Source organism: Rhinolophus ferrumequinum, chromosome 24, assembly GCF_004115265.2.
Source record: "Rhinolophus ferrumequinum isolate MPI-CBG mRhiFer1 chromosome 24, mRhiFer1_v1.p, whole genome shotgun sequence".
Classification (NCBI taxonomy): domain Eukaryota; kingdom Metazoa; phylum Chordata; class Mammalia; order Chiroptera; family Rhinolophidae; genus Rhinolophus; species Rhinolophus ferrumequinum.
The window spans coordinates 41577724-41594929 of NC_046307.1; the positions used below are offsets into that span (position 1 = coordinate 41577724).

The window sequence follows — 17206 nt, forward strand, 5'->3', positions numbered from 1 at the left end:
GGAGCCATGATGAACCAGCCTGGCCCTGCCCTCTGGGCTCCCCCGGCCTGCAGAGAGGCAGCAGTCGGTCTCAGGAGCAAGTAGTGGGTGGCAAGGATGGCACCCCCTACCCCCTTTCTAGCCTGACCCTTTGAGGGACCTGAAGTCCCTCTGACTTGGGGAGGAATGAGGGAAGAGGCTGTGTAAGTCAGCAGGGCTAGGTTTAGCCAGGCCTGGAATGCCAGGCCAAGGCATGCAGCTTCCAGCCGGGAGAAGCAGACCCTGTGTGGCTGGCTGCAGAAGCTGTCTGAGTAGGTTACGTTTCAAATCATGGTCCCTTTTGGCTGAGGAGAGCGGGTCCTGCACCCATCCTGGACAGACCCGCCTGGCTCTCCCAGTGGCACACAAAATGCAAACCCCCAGCCCTCCAGGCCTGGCCACTGGCTTGTCACTGTGCTGTGTGATGTTGGGTGAGCCTCCGCCCAGCTGTGGGCCTTGGTTTCCCCTTTGGTAAGGGGGCAGGGGGGGCCGGCTTCCAAGGGGTCTGTGACAAGCCCTGAAAAGCCCAGAAGGCCCCCCCAGGTGGTGCCGTGCACACATGGTGTTACTGACCCCAATGGGCTCAGAGATGCTGAGTCACTTTCCAGTGAGTGAGTGACAGAACTGAATCCCACTTAACATGGAACCTGAAAGTGCTTCTGAGAAAGAAAGACCGGGTAAGTCCGGGGAGGACCCTGCATTCCTTCCTGGGATACCCCATCTGCTCTCGGGTGCTCTTTACTCTGGCTTCACTGAGAGGGCACAGTGTGATTGCCCGCCCCCCAGGCCCGGCACTGTGCACTGTGGGCTCGTTGCTGACCAACCCCCTGCAGTCTCATCATTACATGATCTGGTACACGTGTCCTCAGGCACATCTGTGTGCCCCCTACACTGTCACCCCCAATGCTATGGGTCTCAGGTGACTTAATCAGACAGCCAAAATCATTCCTTAGTAACCCAGGAATTGAGGGGACAGGGAGCCCTGGCTGCTGCCCCCCAGTCCTGAGCAATGGCCAGTGTGCCAGGGAAAACCCCTCCCCACTTGGCCCATCAAACCCAAGCCTGCAAGTTGGGTGCCTTTTCTGGGCTTGCATAGGACCACTGTCACCAACTCAGGACTGTCCCCAGTGGACAATGCAGGCTGTGGGGGAGGGGGATCCCCTAGTGTCCACAGCAGCTGACACAGGGCCAGGCATGGGGGAGACGTCAGGAAGCACTGGTTCCTGGCGAGCCCAGTGGCAGCTGAGATTTCTGGCTGAGGAGGGCCTGGTTACACAGGAACGTGGCCGTGCCAGATAGGGTTTCCACTTGGATGGGCCCCAGGCCCCACGGCCAGAGGAGTGTCCCACATGGAGCCCCGTGTGTGCCCTACAGCCAGGCAGGGTGGCTGGGAAGCATGGCTCTGCCACTGCCCGCTGGCCACTCTGAGCCTCAGTTTGCCCATCAGGAACATGGTGAAGGCCTCAGGGGGCCCCTTCAAGGCACGCTATGGGCCTTGGCCCCTTGCCAGGCCCTGGGCTCCTAGGTGCCAGTCCATTCCAGTAACAGTGTGCTATTAACTGCAAGGCCAAATCTCTCACTCTCACTGGTCTCAGTTTGCTTGTCTTAGAAATGGGGAGATTCCAGCTCAGCTGGCAGGGGTGCAGTGAGCTTTCTGTGTGGTGACATAGGCCGGGCTCTGGTTATAGCAGGCTCTCAAGGACTCTGCCTTCCTTTGTCCTCTCATGGATTGGGGAGGCCACGCTGTGCCCTGAGGTGGGTGAGGTAGTGGCCTCCCTGAGTCAGCCGGCCCCGCCCACCTACACGTTCCCAATCCCTCCCTTCCCCCTCCCATTCCCCTTTCACTCCCTTGGCTCCTCCGGACCTCCATGTCCCCAGCTCTTGTGGTTCTGAACCCCTGGGCCCAGCAGGGATGAGGCCATCCAGCTAGGAGGGTGCTGAGCTCCTCACACTGACCACGTCCCTGGGTGCCCACTCGGGGCCTGGGACTTCAGACTCCACGTCACTGACTGTCCTGGTCCCCTGGGTCCCAGTCGCCCCTCTGCCCTTTATCACAGCCCAGGGACAGATCCCTGAGATGCAGGGTCTGTATGGCAGGGCCTCCTATCTCTGAGATTCCTGCTGGCATGTCTGCTGACACCTGGGGTGTCAGGGCCAAAAGCCTCCAAAACCCCACTTGGCCTGAATCTGAAATTGCTGCTGACCTCACCTGACTTCGTCCAACCTGTCGCCCTGCTTCTCAGGCTCCTGTGTGGAAAGCCAGAGGAGCCTGGCGTCTGAGGGCTACCTTGACCTCCAGGTGACTTTGGGCAGGTCCCCACCAGCTCTAGGCCAGTTGCTGTGGGCCCAGGTGACAAATGGGCTTCAAGAACCTCCTGGAACCACAATTTTGGGGAGACCTATGAGGCCAGGATGCCTCAGCCTCCCCACACCCCCAGACTGCTGGGAGGATCTTTAGGCCCCAGGGATTTTCTCCTTTCCAGCACTAGGAGTCTGTCTGAGGCACCTCAGTTTTCTCATGTGGAGAATGGGGACAACTAGCCCCCCCAGGAGGAGGGTTGGGGAGAAGGAAGGGCTAAGCTGGTGTGTGTGTGGGGGAAGCCCAAGACACATTGTTTTCTATTTCTGAAAAAGTCAATCAAATAAGCAAGGCTGGGAACTCCCCAGGAGGACTGGGCATTTCTCTGACTGCCCTGGGGGACTGGAAGAGAGAGGGTAGTTCTTAAAGATTTTTTAAAACTCTCCCAAGAAGTGTCAGCAGTTCCCAGTTTCTCCAGGGCAGGGATCCCCCTTTCACAGATGACTCCATCAGGGAGCAGGGAAGGCCCAGGGCAGGCTGGGCCTGAGGGCCCTGGGAGGGGCTCTGGCTAAAGGCCAGGCCTGGGTGGGGACCAGGCCCCTGGCTGCTGCCCAGAAGAGCACACAGGGCCCAGCCCCTCCCTTCTGCCTCTGAGCCTCACTTCAGGGGCTGATCACCTCGGGCTGGTCACCTCGTGGGGGGACCTTCCCTGACTGCCCTTTAAGGAGCTCCCTCCTTCCTAAGGAAACCTGCTGCTTTCCTTCATAGGCCATCAGACTTTGTTCTCTGCTCTCTTGTTTGAGGTGTGTCTCAGGGATCACACCTGCTTTATTCAGGGTGTTACTCAAAACTGTTCGGTGCTGTTGTGTTCTGGAAGCATGCCTGGCTGGTTGGTGCTGGTGCGTAGGATGCAGGAGCAATGTGATCCAGGAGGTTTGGCTCTTGGCTGTGCCCTTGCTGTGTGATCCTGGCTGGGTTGCCTCCCCTCTCTGAGCAGGAAAGCTACAGCTGTTATGGTAGAGGATGGAGGAAGTCATGGCAGGCTTCCTGGAGAGGGCAGCCTGAGAGCTAGCCTTGAAAGCTGAGGTCAAGTTAGGCAGCAGGCAGAGGAATGGCAAGCCCAGTCCCTCCCAGAACCTCAGGAATCCTGAGGTCCAAAATCTCCTCTTGAGACCATCCTGGGAGCAGAGGAGGAAGCAAGGGAAAGAAGTGGCAGAAAAGAACAGGCTTGGAGCCTCAGGACCCATTTCATTACTGACTAAGGGCTGGTGGTTGTTCTCTCTGGGCCTCAGGAGATAAGAGCTGGCTGGGGTGGGAGGAATTTAGACTTTGGAGCAGCCTTTGGACCCAGTCCCTGGGGGCACTTCAGGGGACACTTTACCCAGGGAGGGGCAGTGTGAGGCCTGGTAGGGGGTGGGGGACTGGGCCTAGAGTCCTTCACACTGGACTCTGGGCCTGGGTGTCTCACCAGTCCTGCCTCAGTTTCCTCATCTGTAAAAAGAGTGTGTTTGCTGGAAATGTTTCATCCCTTCATTCAGTTACCCTTCACTGAGCACCTACTGTGTGTGTGTGGGTCTTTCTTCCACCTCTCAGCCCCACCTCAGTTTCTTCCTCTGAAAAATGGAGCTGGGGGTCCCCACCTGGTGGGGCGGCAAAGGGGCTCCAACACTCAGGGCAAGGGGACTGTTTTCCGGAAGAGGGTGAGGGAGTGGGCCTTTGGAATGGACTGTAAATGTCCCCTGGCCTGGAGGCCTTTGCAGGGTGGGGGAACCACAAAGAGAAAAAAATCACCAGAAAGGCAGGTGAAGTCCCCATTGGCTGAGCTAGTGTGGGCTGTGTGCCTGCCCCAGTGACAGCTCTGAAACTCCCTGCAAGGGCAAAGTTCCCAAGCGAAGAACCTGTTCACTTCCTCTCCCGCTGGTCTCCTCCCCCTTCCTCTGGCCTACTCCACTTCCTCTTTTCCTCCTCCCGCTTGCCTTTTCTCTGCAGCTCCTCCCCTCCTCCAAGGCTTGTGGCCCAGTGCCCACCGCCAAATACCCTCCATCTGCCTAGGGTCTTTTGTAAGGGCTGAGGAAGGACACCCAGGCACTCACTCATTCAACAAAGCAGAGCCCTGGGGTGGGTATAGTGGATGTGATGGCGACTCCGGAAGGGTTTGCTGAGGATGGACCCCCAGCTCTATTTTTCAGAGGAAGGAACTGAGGTGGGGCTGAGAAGGGAAAGAAACCGCACACACAGTAGGTGCTCAGTGAGGGGTAACTGAAAGGGGATGAAACATTCCAGCAGAGTCTGGTGGGGTAGGCTGAGTTCTAGATGCTGCCCCAGTGCAGTTGCTTTAAGTGGGGGGAGGGTGCATGTTGCAGATGCTAAAGGGCTCCCACTGAGGAGGGACCTTCTAGGCTGGGCCTTGAAGGATGCATAGGAGAGCACCAGGAAACGGCTGCTACAGATGGCCGGGATTGTCCCAGTCTCAGGTCAGGTGTCCCAGTCTTGGCCAGCCCTTGGTTTAGAAGAGGTGAGGTGGCAGCACAAGTCCTGCTTGGGGACCAGGTCTGCTCTCCACCTCGTGTCGCTTCCTGGAGCCATCCCAGAGTCTCCCATCCCATGCCCTGCAGCCCTGGTCCCAGCCTACCCAGCACCCCTCCAGGCTCAGCGAACAGCCAGAAGTAGCCTCATCAACAGGCAGCAGAAAGGGTCACCCCCTAGTCCCTGAATCACAGGGTTGGCAGGTCCCAAGGTGGCTGGCCAGATGCCCGTGACTGAGAGACACAGGCCAGGGACAGAGCAGTCTGGTCCTTGGGAAGCCGGGAGTGGACAGGCTAGGAATGTCCACCCAGGGCGGGGATGGTGACTGGGGAGCTGCAGCGAGTTTCTTGGCAGTTATCTGGGAATGCTAGCATGTGGCTCTGAGCCTGTGGGCTCTGCTGTGCACTAGGTGACGGTCACCCTTCCCACCTGGTTGTGGCCTCCACAACCTTCAGAGACCTGCCACCAGCCTCCTAGGCAGTGGGCTGGACCAAGCCACCTCTTCCCTGGACACACATTCCACTCCCATATATGGACTAATTGGTCACTGGTTACAACACTCTCTCAGTGAGCACCTATTATGTGCTGCAAAGCCCTGGGCAGGCCTGGCTGGAGACAGACCAGTGGTGACAGGTCAGTGCCCCCACCTAAACCACCTTTCCCATTCTCATTCCTGTGACAATGCAGCTTCTTGTCACCACCTCTGAGAAGGTGCATGCTCCTCTAGGCAGAGCCACACAGATGTCCCTCTGGGGTCCCACAGCCCCTGGGCTTCTGTCTGCCATACCCTGAGCACTGTTGGCCACCCTCTGGATACAGGCTCTGCCTGCCTAACTGGCAGCTCTCAAAGCAGGGAACCACCCAGAACAGGACACCCAAGTTTTGCCTAGTATCTGGAATGTCTCAGGGCAATAAAGAGTGACAAGGAGAGGGTCTCCTCTGAAGGCAGCTGCTCTTCAGCCACTGTCCCTTATGCCACGCCCCCCCAACCCTAACTCATCTCTGGCTCATTGAGTGCCTTTCCCCAGGCTTCGGGGACCTCCAGATGGTCCAGGAGGGCAGTTCAGCTGTGGCTACACATGACAGAGGATGGATGGGCTCTAGAGCTGTGCTGAGCAGTCCTGCCTGCCTACCAGTGCCCACCAGTGTCTGGCAGCTGCCCTGGACACCGGCCTAACCTCCCAGGCCTGGCCTTGTCTGGGTGTGACCAGGCAGCCCTGAGAGGTAGCCTGGCTCCATGGGAACAAGTTTCTGTGCTCTATAGAACCCACCTCTTCCCAGGCCGGCAGCAGGGAAGCCTTGGAGGCCTTTTTACAGGCAACTAACTTCCAGCCACTGGCTCCTGGGGGCCTGCCCTGTCCCTGGGGACTGTGGCCCTGAGGCCCTTGTTAAGTAGCTACAAGCCCCCTGACTCCCCCAGGCCGTATCATATTTCGCAGCTCCAGGTCTCTGAGTAGAAACGATCCCCATTTAGCAAGGTGAGCACCCCGGGCCAGAGGTACCCTAACCCAGGCTTTCTGGGTAGTTGAGCCAATGTTGGGAAGAGTGGATGGTGACTCCCTAACCACCCCTCCCCCACAACTGCTCCTTAAGCATGCGTCCACAGCAACCAGGGACCCTCGCATCTATGTTGACTCTTGTGCCCACGGGGGAGCGGGGAGCTCACGGCACATGTGACATCCACACCCGGAGGGTCCCGAGGTGGGGGACACGGAGAGACCGGCAGGCCGAGTCCAGGCCTGGCTACGCCTGGCCGGACTAAGCACTGCCCAGCGGGGCGGTGGCCCACGGCTTGCACCTTTCATCCGCGGGCCCAGCTCCTAAGAGCGGCCAACGCCAAAACTCTCTCCCTCCTCCTCTTCCTCAATCTCGCTCTCGCTCCCAGTCCATCTCTCTCTTTTTTTTTTTTTTTGCAAAAGGAGGGGAGAGGGGGTGAAAAAATGCTGCACTGTGCGGCGAGGCCGGTGAGTGAGCGGCGCGGGGCCAATCAGCGCTCGCCGTTCCGAAAGTTGCCTTTTATGGCTCGAGCGGCCGCGGCGCCGCCCTATAAAACCCGGCGGCGCGACGCGCAGCCACTGCCGAGTCCGCGTCCACCCGCCAACACAGGCCTCTCGCCTTCGCCGCTCCGCCGCCGCTGCCAGTCTACACAACCTCCAGGTAAGGCCCCAAGCCGGCAGGGCGAACTGACTGGCGCCGGGCCCCGGCCTCCCCCGGGTACACAGCGCCTCTCGCCTCGGCCCCGAGGGCAGCACTTGAGCTTGGGGAGTGGGGCTCGTGAGCCTCCCAGGTCGGGGCCGGGCTGCGCCCGGGCCGTGCGCCCAGGGTGCTACCGTCGGGGCCGCGGGCCTTCGTCGGAACGGACAATTAGCTCCATTGGGCCACCGGCTGCTAGGGTGGGTGGGTGGGTGGGCGCGGCGGGACCGCGGGCCGGGTGGGGGCTGGGGCCACCACTGATCCTGCGCGTGCGCTTTCGGGCTGGCCGCCGCGGTCGGCCGGAAGGGGTGGGTCGCCGCGGCGCCAAGGCGCATGCGCACATTTCTTGGCCGCGCCGTCGGCTCCCGCGGGTGTGGCCTCCGCGCGCCTGGTCGGCGGCGCTTTTTGAACGGGGCAGGGGCGGGGCCGGCGGCTGGGGAGGGGCTGGAGGCCTGGCTTCGTGCCGCGCGCCGCGGGGCCGTCTCTAACCAGCGTTTGCCTTTTATGGTAATAACGCGGCCGCCCCGGCTTCCTTTGTCCCCAATCTCGGCGCGCGCCGGCGCCCTCTGGCGGCTCGAAGGCGCGTTTTGCCGGAAGTGGGCAGGGCGGGGGCCGCCCCACCCGACGCGGGCTCATGGTCCCCTTTCCTCGCAGCTCGCCATGGATGACGATATCGCTGCGCTCGTGGTCGACAATGGCTCCGGCATGTGCAAGGCCGGCTTCGCGGGCGACGATGCCCCCCGGGCTGTCTTCCCCTCCATCGTGGGGCGCCCCCGGCACCAGGTAGGACGCCAGCCTCGGGTCTGACTTGGGAGGTGGGGTCTCTGAACGGGCGGAAGATGAAGTCGGCTCCTCCGCAGGGGAGGCCTTGGGCTTTCTGCGTTGGGTCGTGCCCATGCTGAGGGCGCCTTGCTCCTCCCTCCGCAGGGTGTGATGGTGGGCATGGGCCAGAAGGACTCCTACGTGGGCGACGAGGCCCAGAGTAAGAGAGGCATCCTGACCCTGAAGTATCCCATCGAGCACGGTATCGTCACCAACTGGGACGATATGGAGAAGATCTGGCATCACACCTTTTACAATGAGCTGCGTGTGGCTCCTGAGGAGCACCCTGTGCTGTTGACTGAGGCTCCCCTGAACCCCAAGGCCAACCGTGAGAAGATGACCCAGGTCAGTGCTCTACTGGCCTTCCTCGGGAAGCCACTCCTTCTTTTCTGGCCCTTCTGTGCCACGCCTTTTCTCACTTGTTCTTTCTTCTGCCATTCTCCTAGGATTTTCTTCTCTGACCTGAGTCTCCTTTGGAACTCTGCAGGTTCTATTTGCTTTTTTCCAGATGGAATCTTTTTCGTGTTTGGTTTTCTGACTAGGTGTTTAAAGTATAAAGTGCTGTGGGTGTAGGTACTAACACTGGCTCATGTGGCAAACCCAATGAGGATGGTGTGAAGTGGCCTGGGAGTGTGTATTCAGTAGGTGCACAGTAGATCTGAAAATCCCCATCTTGGGGTCCCCAGCACACTTAGCGGCGTTCCTTGCACTCTGCATGTTCCCAGTTTGGCCTGGCTGTCTGATGGCTTCCTGAGAGTGAAGTGGCCCATCTTTCCCTACAGATCATGTTCGAGACCTTCAACACTCCAGCCATGTACGTGGCCATCCAGGCTGTGCTGTCCCTGTACGCCTCTGGCCGCACCACTGGCATTGTGATGGACTCCGGTGATGGGGTCACCCACACTGTGCCCATCTACGAGGGGTACGCCCTCCCCCACGCCATCCTGCGTCTGGACCTGGCTGGCCGGGACCTGACGGACTACCTCATGAAGATCCTCACAGAGCGTGGCTACAGCTTCACCACCACAGCTGAGCGGGAAATTGTGCGTGACATCAAGGAGAAGCTCTGCTATGTCGCCCTGGACTTCGAGCAGGAGATGGCCACTGCGGCCTCCAGCTCTTCTCTGGAGAAGAGCTACGAGTTGCCTGACGGCCAGGTCATCACCATTGGCAATGAGCGGTTCCGCTGCCCCGAGGCGCTTTTCCAGCCTTCCTTCCTGGGTGAGTAAGGCTTTGACCTTGCCACCACACAATGGTCACCCTTGTGGCCACACTGGAAGCTAAGTCTGGCCTCTGTTCCCCTCAGGCATGGAATCCTGTGGCATCCATGAAACTACCTTCAACTCCATCATGAAGTGTGATGTCGACATCCGCAAGGACCTCTATGCCAACACAGTGTTGTCTGGTGGGACCACCATGTACCCAGGTATCGCCGATAGAATGCAGAAGGAGATCACCGCTCTGGCTCCCAGCACGATGAAGATTAAGGTGAGTGTCCGCGCAGCCTGTGCTGGCCTGGTCACATGGAGTGTTAGAGAGTTCCCATGCTGACTTTACTGTAGGATGCAGCCACCTGTGGTTGTCAAGGCAACCTTTCTGGGGTAACGCACAGCCCTTGGGGCTGTTCCATCAAGGTCCTTATGCTAACTGTCCTGTTCTCTCCCAGATCATTGCGCCCCCTGAGCGCAAGTACTCGGTGTGGATCGGTGGCTCTATCCTGGCCTCGCTGTCCACCTTCCAGCAGATGTGGATCAGCAAGCAGGAATACGACGAGTCCGGCCCCTCCATCGTCCACCGCAAATGCTTCTAGGCGGACTGTTACTTAGTTGGTTACACCCTTTCTTGACAACCTAACTTGCGCAGAAAACGAGATGAGATTGGCATGGCTTTATTTGTTTTTCTTTGTTTTGTTTTTTTGATTTTTTTTTTTTTTTTTTTTTTTTTTTGGCGCTTGACTCAGGATTTAAAAACTGGAACGGTGAAGGTGACAGCAGTCGGTTGGAGCGAGCATCCCCAAAGTTCTGCAATGTGGCTGAGAACTTTGATTGTACATTGTTCTTTTTTTTAATAGTCATTCCAAATACCATGAGATGCATTGTTACAGGAAGTCCCTTGCCTGCCCAAAAGCCGCCCCACTTCTCCCTAAGAAGGGCCAGTCCTTGCCCGAGTCCACACGGGAGGGTGATAGCATTGCTTTTGTGTAAATTATGTAATCCAAATTTTTTTAATCTTCGCCTTAATACTTGTTCTTTTTGTTTTGTTTTATTTGAATGGTCAGGCCTCATGGCCTCCCTTTTTATCCCCCAACTTGATGTATGAAGGCTTTTGGTCTCCCTGGGAGTGGGTTGAGGTGTGGGAGCAGCCAGGGCTTACCTGTACACTGACTTGAGACCAGTTCAATAAAGTGCACACCATAAAGAAACATGTGGCTTCATGGCGTGGATGGGTGTTGGGCAGCAGTGCAGCTGGGAGAAGGGTGGGGCTGTGGGTGCCCGGCCATCCCTATCAGCAAGGGGGGTTGAGGTGTTCTTAACCCTGACATTGAACAGTGAGGACTTGTGGGAGGAGTAAGGATCCTGGCCTCAAGACCTTAGTGTAAATGAATTACCTGGCCTGGCCCTTGCACTTGTCCTCCAAATATCCATTTTTTTTCTTGGTGGGTTCTGAGGTCCAGATGTTTTAAGAGGGAGGAGACTGGGTTCTTAGGAGTCAGGTGTTCCAGGTACCACCTCATGGGATTGAGTGAGCACCTTTGTACCACCTGCCAGTGGGGACTCTGCTCCCTCATAGGGTCTGAGTTTGGTGTCTTGGGCTGGGAGGTGCCTACAGCTACACAGTCCATGGACTTGGGGCTCAGGTTGAGGACAGGGTCACAATCCTACCAGCTCACCTGCAGTGGTAACTCGCTGCACAGCAAAAAAGGGACTTCTCTAGGGATTTGTAGCCTGGCACTCTGTGTCCAGAGCTGGGGGTGAGGAGATGTCAGGTTGGCAGTGATGGCTCTATTTGGCTCTGGGGAGTTTGGGTTCTGCCTGTGACTCCAGGGTGGATCCCTTTGCATCCTCAAGTACAGGCTTATCCTAGTTCTGAGACCTTAACTTCCACCTCCAGCTGCTGCTGCTACCAGCAGAGAATAAGGGAGATAAAGCAGGTGAGCCCCCCCCCACCCCCCCGCCCCATGAGTGATGCCCCATTTCTCCAGAGGGAGTGAGGAAGAGAAACGATCTCCAAGCCAATCCAGATTTGAGGCTTGACTCCAGGGCTGGAGGGACAAGTCATTTTACTTAGTGCAATGTGATGGTGGTGGTGGATGGGAGACTGTTCTAAGACCTCATGGTGGCTTCTAAAACCAGGCTTCCAAAACCAAACAGGAGCCTCTAGTCCCCTAGTTTACCCAGGCAGGCTTTCCTAGTTTAGTACCTAAAACACCGCAGCAGATACAAAGTGAGTTCTCCAAAATGGGTCCGGTTCCCGTGGGCCCAGTGGTAGGAACACAGAGCACCCAGGACACTCTCTGGCTCTGTCCCCCAACCCCATGCATTGTTAGAGGCCCCAGAAGCAGGGTCTGTGAAAGGTAGTCTCCTGGGCCAGTTCCAACTCTTTGGGCCAATTCAGGGGTGGTAGTGCGCCCTGGGCTGTGCTACAAGTAAGTTTCTACCTTGGGCCACTTATTCCACGGACGTTTTTTCATTGAGGGCCCAGTATTGCTGAGCCTGAGGCTACTGAGATGGCCTGGACACAGACCTCCCCTGGAGGAGCCATCAGTCTGGAGAGCGAGACTTCCTTTTTCCAATCACTGTACCAGGCTTGTTGCCAGGGTCGGGCGCAGTGGAGAAAAAAGCTAGTGTTTCCTGCCCTCATGAGGTGCCCAGTTTAATGAGGGGAGACATAATAAATATGTAGGCAAAGAAATGAACATACAATTACCAGTTGTGATAATGAAGAGTGGAGTGGTGGCTCTGTGGGAGAAAGAAAGATCATGGTGATAGGATGGTCATTGTGTCAATTGTGACAGTGTCACAGGCATAGACATAATCAAATTGTACCTTAACAAAGTGGGAAAAAAGTGAAAAAGCAATCATCATTTTGTTTTTTGAACAACAGGAAAGGTAATAATGGATCATAAATCCAGATGACTGGTGAGTGGGGAGCTGTCACTCTCCCTCACAGGCTTCCTGTGGGAAGGATGCCTGAGTTGGCACAAGAGGCCAGACGGCATCACCTGGGCAGGTGGATTGATTAGTGGGCACGTGTGTCTCAGACAGAGGTCTGGATTGACTGGGGACAGAGGCTCAGGGACTGAGGACACAACCCTCAGAGAAGAAGGGGAGGGTGGTTGGGGACGGACATCTCGGGAAGTCAAGTCACTGGAAAATGGGACCATCAGTAACAACTGGAAGGGTGGTTGTGAGCAGGTGCTCCATTGATCTTTTGAAAAGCTCCAGAAGTGCAGCTGAGATACACATTTGAATTTGAGTCCTTTAGGCCCGCTCCTTCCCTCCCAAGTCTGCAGCCGGGCTGACCACCTACCTGATGCCTGGCTTGGAGCAAAGGCCCAGCATCACCCCTATTCAAGCCAGGCTACTCGAGACTAACTCTTCCTCTTAGCATACATTTTACAGGTTAGGAAAATGGGGCTCATAGAGAGGACAGGTGGCTGCCCTGGGTCATACACTTTATAAGTGAGAAAGCTGGACTTGGACACTAACTCCTATCAAGTATGATCACTGCCTGCTTCACAGCCTTCCCGGACAGATCAACAGACCAGATACACCAAGGTTTACGTCTGCATGACTGTTCTGTTTTATAGAAATGTGGACTCTCCTAAACACTCTGCAGCTTCCTCTGCCCTGTTGGTAACCTCTTTCTCAAGTGGCTAGCTCCCCCATGAGGCAGCTCTGATCACCTCAGGTGCACCTTTTTTTTTTTTTTTTTAAACTTAGGAATTCTTTTTTATTTTTCAATTGGGGAATATTGGGGAACAGTGTGTTTCTCCAGGGCCCATCAGCTCCAAGTCGTTGTCCTTCAATCTAGTTGTGGAGGGCGCAGCTCAGCTCCAAGTCCAGTTGCCATTTTCAATCTTAGTTGCAGGGGGTGCAGCCCACCATCCCTTGCGGCTATTGAACCGGCAACCTTGTTGTTAAGAGCTCACTCTCCAACCAATTGAGCCATCAGCCGCCTCAAGGTGCATCTTTTTAATGAGCTGAGATCCTTCTTGCTGGATTCTCTCTCCTCTGCAAAGCAGCCCTGCCTGGACAGAACTGCACCCCAACAAGCCTCTCCGAGTGGAGCGGAGTCCTGGCTAGTCCCAGGGTCATTCCCTTCATCCTGACACTTTCCTAGAGCCTGGTGGTGAGGACTCAGGGAGGATGTTCATAGTCACACTGATGCAGGGCAGTCATCTTTCTAGTGGGGCAACTGAAGCCTGGAGGGTAAGACATCTCCCCAGGCTTCAGGAGTCGAACACATGTTCTGGTTTGGAATCACCCAAGGGACATAGGGTCTGGAATCAGAGACCCCTGCCAGGGGCTGGTGCTTCCTTCACTCATTCATCATTCAGCTTGTATTTTGAGCAGCCCCGCAGTGGCTGTGGTACATGGCAGTAACATGGAGACGTTGTCCCTGCCCTCATGGCCCCATGGGGGGGGCCACTAGCTACATGTGGCTATTTAAATGAATTAATTAAGAGATGAGTTTAGAGAGCAAGCGGGAACCCTTAGGAGATGCTCTCAGGCTCACTACAGGCCTTAGCGGGGCCTTATTGGCGGCGCCACACCCAACATGGCTGCCGCACAGGGCAAGCCCGCGAGCGAGCGGAAACGCGTGTCGGAGGGCGCCGGAAGTTAGGGGAGGCCCCGCCCCCTGCCGGGGTCTCTGTGGAGCCGCGGACGCGCTGGCTTTGAGCATCCCTGGCGGGCTAAGCGGGAGACCCTGGCGCTGCGGCTCCCGCGCCCGCGGCTCTGCCCTCCTTGGACATGGCCAGCTCCGGAGAGGTACGGCCGGCGCCTCTCTCCGCTCTCCTACCTGCCCGGCGACCCCGGCCCCGCTTTCTTTCCCATCCCGACTCTGGTCCTCCTGCGTCCTTTTCATTCCACCTCCTACCCACTCCGTCCTTCCCGGCCCCGCGTGGTCCTTTCCACCCCGACCCTGGCATCGTCCGGGCTTTGGTCTTTCCTGGTCCGACCCTGGCCTTGGCCTGGCCCTGTCTATCTATCATGACCCTGGCCTTGCCTCATTCTCCCCTCCCCCCCGCCCCCGGCCTTCACCCTGACCTCTGAAGGCACAAGCTCTCTCCCCATTCGGTTTTCCATGCCTTTCCCAGCCCCACATTCCAGGTCGCTAGAGGTCTTCCCCGCCTCTCCGCCTCTAGTTTCCAGGCTCCTCTAGACCCCCCCCCCCCGCCCCCGCCGCCCCAGGCCCTTTTCCCTGTGCCTCTGAGGCGGTCCCCGCTCTGTGACCACTGCACACCCCATCCTCTATCTCTGAATGTTCGGTTTAATTAAGTCCAGCCCACTTTTCTCTGAGCCTGCTTGTTGTGTGACTTGGTGGGTAGTGGAGGAAAAGACATTTCACCTGGGGGACTTAGGACTTCCCCTGGAATTCCTTCCCCAACCTCCACAAATCTGGGTTCCATAGAGAATCCCACCCACTCCCTGTAAAGTAGTACAAGGTATTTTCTCTGCAGATCAGGGTATGGGGGAATCTGGTCTCTGACTGGTGTCTTCTCTATCGTTGCTTCCCGCCTACCTTTATTGGTACCTGTGTTTAATATCTGGCATCCAAGACTCAGAGCCTGGCTTAGGGGCTTGCTGGTAGCTGGGGAACAGGAATGGATGGAATGTGGGTATGTGGAAGGTGGCTGGGGTTGCTGACAGCTCCTCTTCATTCAAAGTGAATTTGGCTCAGAAGTGGCCCCTGTGGCTCCTGGATTGAGGGAGAGGTTGTGGGACCCACCTGTTGACTGGTGGTAGGGTGGAAGGGCCAGAAAGGCACAGCTCCCCTGAGGAAGAGTCCTGGGGTAGCTTGGCTACGTTAGCAGATTCTGGTTGAGTGTACTGGGGAGAGCAGTCTGGTACCCTGGTCTTGGGGGTCCTGGCACAAGGGTCTCCCTGTTCCTTGAAGCACATGTTGGGCACCTGGCCAGTGAGGCCTCTTGCTGCATTGTGGGCACCTCTTGGGTTGAGAGGAGAGAGGGGAGTCTTTTTCCACCCTGGCTGTGGAGATCAAGGTCCCTTTTTTCGGGATGGTCCTTTTTTTTTTAATTGATGGAGATATAGTTCACATACTATGAAAGTCACACTTTTAAAGTGTACAATTCAGTGGTTTTAAAAAATATATTCACAAGGCTGTGCAGTCATCCCCACTGTCTGATTCCAGAATGGGTAATCTGATTTTGAAAGTCATTGCTGGCTTTAAAATGCAGGTACCCAGGACTCCTCCCAGAGTTTCTGAGGAGTAGGGCTCCGTTTTTAAGACCATTTCAAATGATTCTGAAGCAGATGGTCCGTTGACTCACATGGTTCAGTGCCTTTCTCTTGGGCATTAAAAAGTGATCCCTGTTCATGAGCCATTCCTGGCCTAGTGAGGAGATAAGCAAGCAAGCAAACCTTTGCAGTTCATCTGATGAGATTGGGGTCTGGAGGGAGGGGGTGACTTGTGTGTGTGTGTGTGTGTTTTGAGGGGTGGATGCCGGGAGGGATTCACTGGGGAGGGCGCATTTGAACTGAAGTTCTGAGAGTAGCAGTTTCTCTTGGGTGGTGGCATGTCTGATGGAGGGAACAGCTTTTGCAAAGGTTTGGAGGATTGAATGCTGTGTACTAGGAGACATTCCAGAAGATGCCAACTAGACAAGCAAAGACCTAAGAGGAAGTAAAGAGTGGAGACCTTAAAACTGTGTGTCCTTTCAGATTGTTCCTGTGATTTAAAAAATTTTTATAATGTGAAATTCCACACACTCGCAAAAGAATGATGTCATGAGCCTGTGTGTGCCCACTGCCCGGTTTCACAGTTGTGGACACGTGATCAATCTTGTTTCCTCTGTCTCTCCCGTTCCCCCCCCCCCCCCCCGTTACTTAGATCACATCCCAGAATCTCATCTGTTCATTCGTGAATCCTGTGACTTCTTTGGGTGCCTGACTGGTAAACAGTCAGATGGTAAACATCTGGGAGGGGATCTTTATTGGGCAGGTACTGAGGTTTCAGTATTTAATTTTGCTTAACTTAAAAAAAAAAAGTGTGGGGGGGTGGGAGATGAGGGTAAGGGGGATCAAATATATGGTGATGGAAGGAGAACTGACTGGGTGGTGAACACACAATGGGATTTATAGATGATGTAATACAGAATTGTACACCTGAAATCTATGTAATTTTACTAACAATTGTCGCCCCAATAAATTAAAAAAAAAATATTAGCCACCCAAGGAACTAAAAAAAAAAAGTGAAATATTACACATTCTGAAAAGTACATAAAACAGAGTTTAATGAGTAGCTAAACTCTTTCAGCCCCTTTCCAGTTGTCTATCTGGTTCCCACATGTGCCTGATAAAGGTCACACCTGACCCCCGGAAGTGCCTGGCTGTGATCTTTCAGGAAGCCCATCAGCCCCCATTTCTGGTGGTGGAAGGAAGGGCAGGTTCGATTCAGCCCTGCCCTAGGTTTTACTTGCCTCTGACCTTGGGCTACTTTTTAAAGATGGAGAATGGATTTGCCTCTGTTTCCCCAGTAGCTGAGAACACATTGTCTTCAGTGGCGGAGGGAAGCGTGTAAGTGTATTTTGGTGTGTGTGGAGGTGGGCATTCCCTGGGCCACATTTTTATGTCACAAATGAAGACACTTGGAGGTCTCCCCACTCCCTCCTGGAGGTCACCTCTGGTGTGCTGTTGCCTTTCCTGGGGAACCACGCACTGACTTACACACGCTGGGAACCTTGTCTCAGGGAGCCTTCATTCCAGGAAAAAGACTCAGCGCTTGCAAACTCAGCTGCTGCCTCCCAGCCTGGTACCAATATGACCCGCTGCCTGGGCAGCTCCTCCTCCACCAGGCCCACCCCAGCATTAGGGGCACAGCATGTGGAGAAAGCCATCTTGCGGGGGTGCTGAGACTGGACAGAGGGAGCCAGTCTCAATTATTGACTTTTTTTTAAAATTCTTGTAATTTCTAGGTGGTTTTAAGAAATTTAGTATTAGTAGTGTGACTGGAAATTATACGATTTGGAATTTTCTGTAGCGTTTTGCCCTATATTCTCCTCACTCTGCGATGGCATTTACTTTGGTAAATACGCAGATTGGGGATCAGGAAGGGTAAGCCTCAGGCCCCACCTCTTGTCCCCAGGCTCTCTCCAGTGCCAGA

At 55.7% G+C, this 17206-nt stretch overlaps 3 protein-coding genes across 4 annotated transcripts in view; 2 read left to right on the forward strand and 1 right to left on the reverse strand.

Annotated features, from left to right (window-relative positions):
• The first annotated feature begins 6866 nt into the window (after positions 1 to 6866).
• On the forward strand, positions 6867 to 10280 carry ACTB (actin beta). The gene is made up of 6 exons (XM_033096527.1): positions 6867 to 7000; positions 7691 to 7819; positions 7964 to 8203; positions 8641 to 9079; positions 9165 to 9346; positions 9525 to 10280. Exons 2-6 carry the CDS (start codon positions 7697 to 7699, stop codon positions 9666 to 9668), a joined length of 1128 nt encoding a protein of 375 aa, XP_032952418.1. The 5' UTR covers positions 6867 to 7000; positions 7691 to 7696; the 3' UTR covers positions 9669 to 10280.
• LOC117016811 (translation initiation factor IF-2-like) lies at positions 6888 to 7684 on the reverse strand. The gene is made up of 2 exons (XM_033096528.1): positions 7282 to 7684; positions 6888 to 7030 (listed from the first exon to the last, which is right to left on the reverse strand). Exons 1-2 carry the CDS (start codon positions 7670 to 7672, stop codon positions 6888 to 6890), a joined length of 534 nt encoding a protein of 177 aa, XP_032952419.1. The 5' UTR covers positions 7673 to 7684.
• Positions 10281 to 13696: 3416 nt separating the features above from the next.
• Positions 13697 to 17206, forward strand: part of FBXL18 (F-box and leucine rich repeat protein 18) — a 31326-nt gene continuing 27816 nt past the window's right edge. The window contains exon 1 of one of the 2 annotated variants that reach the window (XM_033096529.1): positions 13697 to 13851. In XM_033096529.1, coding sequence (XP_032952420.1) covers positions 13834 to 13851 — 18 coding nt within the window. In that variant the 5' untranslated portion in view covers positions 13697 to 13833. The remainder of the gene's footprint in view (positions 13852 to 17206) is intronic. The other variant, XR_004421969.1, reaches the window with a different exon arrangement.

Coding starts and splice junctions, on each gene's coding strand:
- ACTB (XM_033096527.1), top strand. CDS start 7,697: ATGGATGACGATATCGCTGCGCTCGTGGTCGACAATGGCTCCGGCATG. Junction 8,204..8,640: donor ACCGTGAGAAGATGACCCAG/GTCAGTGCTCTA, acceptor CTTTCCCTACAG/ATCATGTTCGAGACCTTCAA. Junction 9,080..9,164: donor TTTCCAGCCTTCCTTCCTGG/GTGAGTAAGGCT, acceptor TGTTCCCCTCAG/GCATGGAATCCTGTGGCATC.
- LOC117016811 (XM_033096528.1), bottom strand. CDS start 7,672: ATGAGCCCGCGTCGGGTGGGGCGGCCCCCGCCCTGCCCACTTCCGGCA. Junction 7,031..7,281: donor AGGATCAGTGGTGGCCCCAG/CCCCCACCCGGC, acceptor GCCCGGCGCCAG/TCAGTTCGCCCTGCCGGCTT.